Genomic DNA, 3,794 nt, shown 5'->3' on the forward strand with positions numbered 1-3,794 from the left:
AATCATAAGATTTCTTTCCTTAAAAAAAAAATCATAAGATTTCTTCTCTTGAAATTGTGGATTACAATTTTTACTTGGGAATAAGCATCCATTTGGAAACAACTTATTTAACTTTATGTTAAAAAAACAAAAAATTAACTTATAAATTATACCCAAACACACTCTAAAGTATTGATAACCTTTTTCAAGGTTCCAAATTCATTAACCAAAACATGTCTCGGTGGAGTTGCTCATGGTTCGGAACAGTTGTAGCAGAGTGGGACTCAACATTGATTGAAAAAGTAGTTATGCTTGCGTGGGCTATCTGGTCGAATAGGAATGAACGAAGGAATGGGGGAGTGATGAAATCTGCTACGAGATTACGATCTGATGCATTGGAATATTTGGCTGAATACCAGGAAAGCGTAGCGGTGCTGAAGCAGCGAAGGGACGTTCAGCCTGAGGTTTGGAAACCACCATCGAGAGGTTTGTTCAAGCTTAATGTTGATGGGGCTGTTTTTGCTGATCAGAGAGCTGCAGGTGTGGGTGCTCTGATTCGGGATGAGGAAGGTAATGTTATTGGAGCCCTTAGCAAGAAGATTTCAGCCCCCCTAAAAGCAGTTGAGATTGAGGCGAAAGCAGTGGAGGTGGGTTTGCAATTTGCTAAAGATCTTTGTGTACAAGATTTTATTCTTGAAGGCGACTCCCTTTTGGTAATCAATGCTCTGAAGGATCTCTCTCCGCCACCATCATCTGTGGCTGCTATTATTTCTAGCTCTTTGTCTGTTTCTCAAGAGTTTAGACAGGTTGTTTTTTCACATATCCGTAGGCAAGGCAATAGACCAGCCCATTTATTAGCTAAATATGCCTCTGGTATAGATGATTTTTCAGTTTGGTTAGAGGAGGAACCGTGTTTCCTTAATCAAGCTCTGATTCAAGATGTAACCTTTTCTTCTTTGGTTTAATAAAGTCTTTAGTATTTCCCATCAAAAAAAAAAAAAAACATGTCCCGGTGGCAGTGGCACCCACCTAATTAATTAAGGTAACTGATCTCATCACATTAGTATGGGGCATAATCCGGTTTGTGTCTTTTTGATATACTAGTATATATTGCATATATAATCCGGCTTACGATATACTCCATCTTATGTTTAATTCTTATCCAAAACATAAGAGATAAGACCATGATTTGGATAGTTGAAAAGGCCGAAAAGATTTCCAGAAGTTAGTGGATAAAGAGAATTTAGGAAAATATAGCGAGATTTCAGAACTCATACATGCATGGATTGTAAATTTTGTAGAGACCAGAGAGAGCAAGTGTTATATTTCATGAAGGGCATACGCATATATGCATGTGAAAGAATTAATTAGAGAGCATGAGTGCAGCGTCTTAACTACACACATGTACAAGTACAACCACCTCCGTTCCATCTAATTAGCCTCGTCAAGGAACAACGTCGCTTTCGGTATAAGCACACTTGGTTCCTCTGTAATAATTGTTGAGCACCAGTTGGCCAACTCATGGGTATTTTCCTTTACCCCATGCAACGTGATGCCCTTTTTCCACTTCTGCATGCAGAACATGTTATTGTGCTCTGCGCCCACCAGTATGAATCACGGTGCCATTAATGCCAACGAGCAAATCACATAGATGGTCATGTGATCAAGCTGGATGACTGTTGTAAAGCTAAAGCTAGCGGGAAAGCAAGTTGCTTGTTGGCTCCAACCATATTTCAATTTTAAACTACTTTTTTTACTGATAACATATCCAGAACTGATAAACTAGTTCTTGGTGCAACTCTGCTATATATATAGTCATGCCCCATCAAAGAATCTCATCTCACAAGCAGTGAACTGTATCGATGGGGAGTGTAATGGCGAGGAAGTTTGTTTGGGTGGTTTTGTGTGTTGCTTTGGTGGTGAGCTGTGAGTGTGTGGAAAACAGGAAACTAGAGAAGAAGGGTGGAGAAGGAGAAGTGAAGAAGCCAGAGAGGTTCTTCGATAATCCAGGGTGGATTGGTGGTGGTGGTGGTGGTGGTGGAGGAGGAGATGGTAATGGTGGTGGTGGTGGTGGTTTTGGGGGTGGTTTTAGTCACGGAGGAAAAGGATTCGGTTTCAGGCATTCTTTTAGTTTTGGCAAGGGATATGGTTTCGGCTTTGGTTCAGGAAGGCCTAGCATTGGTTTTGCAAAGCCTGATTGTATTGAAAAAGGTCGTGGCGGCGGAATTGGTGGTGGCGGTATTGGAGGTGGTGGTGGGTTTGGCGGTGGGGGTGGAGCTGGTGGTGGTGGTGGCATTGGTGGAAAGTATCCTAAGAGAAATCATCATCAAGTTGGTGGTGGAATTGGAGGAGGTGGTGGAGGTGGTGTTGGGGGAGGAATTGGTGGTGGAGGTAGTGAAGGAGGAATAGGTGGTGGTGCTGGGGGTGGCATTGGAAAAGGAATCGCTGGAGGAGGTGGTACAGGAGGAGGCATTAAAGGAGGAACAGGTGGAGGTGGTGGCGAAGGTGGGGGGATTGGTGGTGGTTCTGGTGGGGGATTTGGAGGAGGTATTGGCAAAGGAGGTGGTGGTGGTGGAGGAGGAGGAGGAGGAGGTGGTGGTGGTGGTGGAATTGGAGGAGGGTTTGGCAAAGGATTTGGTGGTGGTGCTGGTAGTGGGTTTGGGGGAGGAATAGGCAAAGGTGGTGGTGGTGGTGGTGGTGGGGGCGGTGGTGGAGGAGGAGGCATTGGCAAGGGAATAGGAGGAGGTTTTGGAGGAGGTGCTGGTGTTGGTGAAGGCACTGGTGGTGGAGAAGAGATTAGTGGAGGTGGTGGAGGAGGAGTTGGTGGCGGTGGTGGCACTGGCAGCAAGGTTAATGGCTCTTTGGAACCGGTCGGGGCAAAAAAACCTTGAAGTGGAATTGAATTTAACCAATAATGGTGGAAGCCTTTGATTCACCTCTACATACTACATGCATTGCTTGTGTTTTCTCTACAGCTTCTTGTTAGTGCTATTTTCAGAATAAATATCTATGTAATTATAGATATTGTTCTAAGTAATTAAAAATTAACCTATCGTTTAACTTCTTTAATATGTTATTGTCTATTAGCTCTACCAATGAACAACAAAAAGCTTTATCCCACAACTCAAACAAGATCATCAATTTATTGTACAACGTTTTAAAAATAGTTTTTTTTTTTTTTTTTGGATAGAACGTTTTAAAAATGGTTTAATAAAATATGTAAGCTCGTTCGTCCTTAGTATACACAAATAAAATGACTCCAAAAAAATATATTCTTATGATGACGCTTGCTCATTGCATACTAATCCGTAACTATTATAATTCTTTTTTCTTTTTTATATATGAGTAACTAGCTATTATAATTCTATTGTTAATAAGATAATATGACGTTGCATCCTTGTATATATGCAATGATCTACATCATTCTATTGTAAATTTATGGCTAAGACTTCAAAGATGATAAGCATAGAATTGCTGCTACCCTGTCTGTGAAATTCACTCGAAACACTGCGTTATCGTTTAATAGCTAGATAACTACAGCCATTATCTTTAATTCTTTTTTCTCCTTTTTCTTTAAATTTTAATAATGATGCAACTACAAAATTATATATAGAGCTTTTATATTCTTACATTCGTGTTTTTTTTTTTCAATATCTACTTTTATGTTTTAAAATTATGACATTTCTTCTTCAATTGTGGATAATGATGTGAAATAATGGAAGTAAACCTCTAAACGAGTACGAAAGAATATTTTTTCTTATATTATATTATATATACTCTTCAAATCCGAACGAAGTATCTATAAAAAAGAAAAT

At 40.1% G+C, this 3,794-nt stretch overlaps 1 protein-coding gene across 1 annotated transcript; it reads left to right on the top strand.

Moving 5' to 3' along the window:
- Positions 1 to 212: 212 nt before the first annotated feature.
- On the top strand, positions 213 to 944 carry LOC126704047 (uncharacterized). The gene has a single exon (XM_050403089.1). It carries the CDS (start codon positions 213 to 215, stop codon positions 942 to 944), a length of 732 nt encoding a protein of 243 aa, XP_050259046.1.
- Positions 945 to 3,794: the final 2,850 nt, after the last annotated feature.

This window comes from Quercus robur, chromosome 2, assembly GCF_932294415.1.
Source record: "Quercus robur chromosome 2, dhQueRobu3.1, whole genome shotgun sequence".
Lineage (NCBI taxonomy): Eukaryota > Viridiplantae > Streptophyta > Magnoliopsida > Fagales > Fagaceae > Quercus > Quercus robur.

Excerpts from the sequence above, each read along its gene's own strand:
- LOC126704047 (XM_050403089.1), top strand. The coding sequence starts at position 213 with ATGTCTCGGTGGAGTTGCTCATGGTTCGGAACAGTTGTAGCAGAGTGG.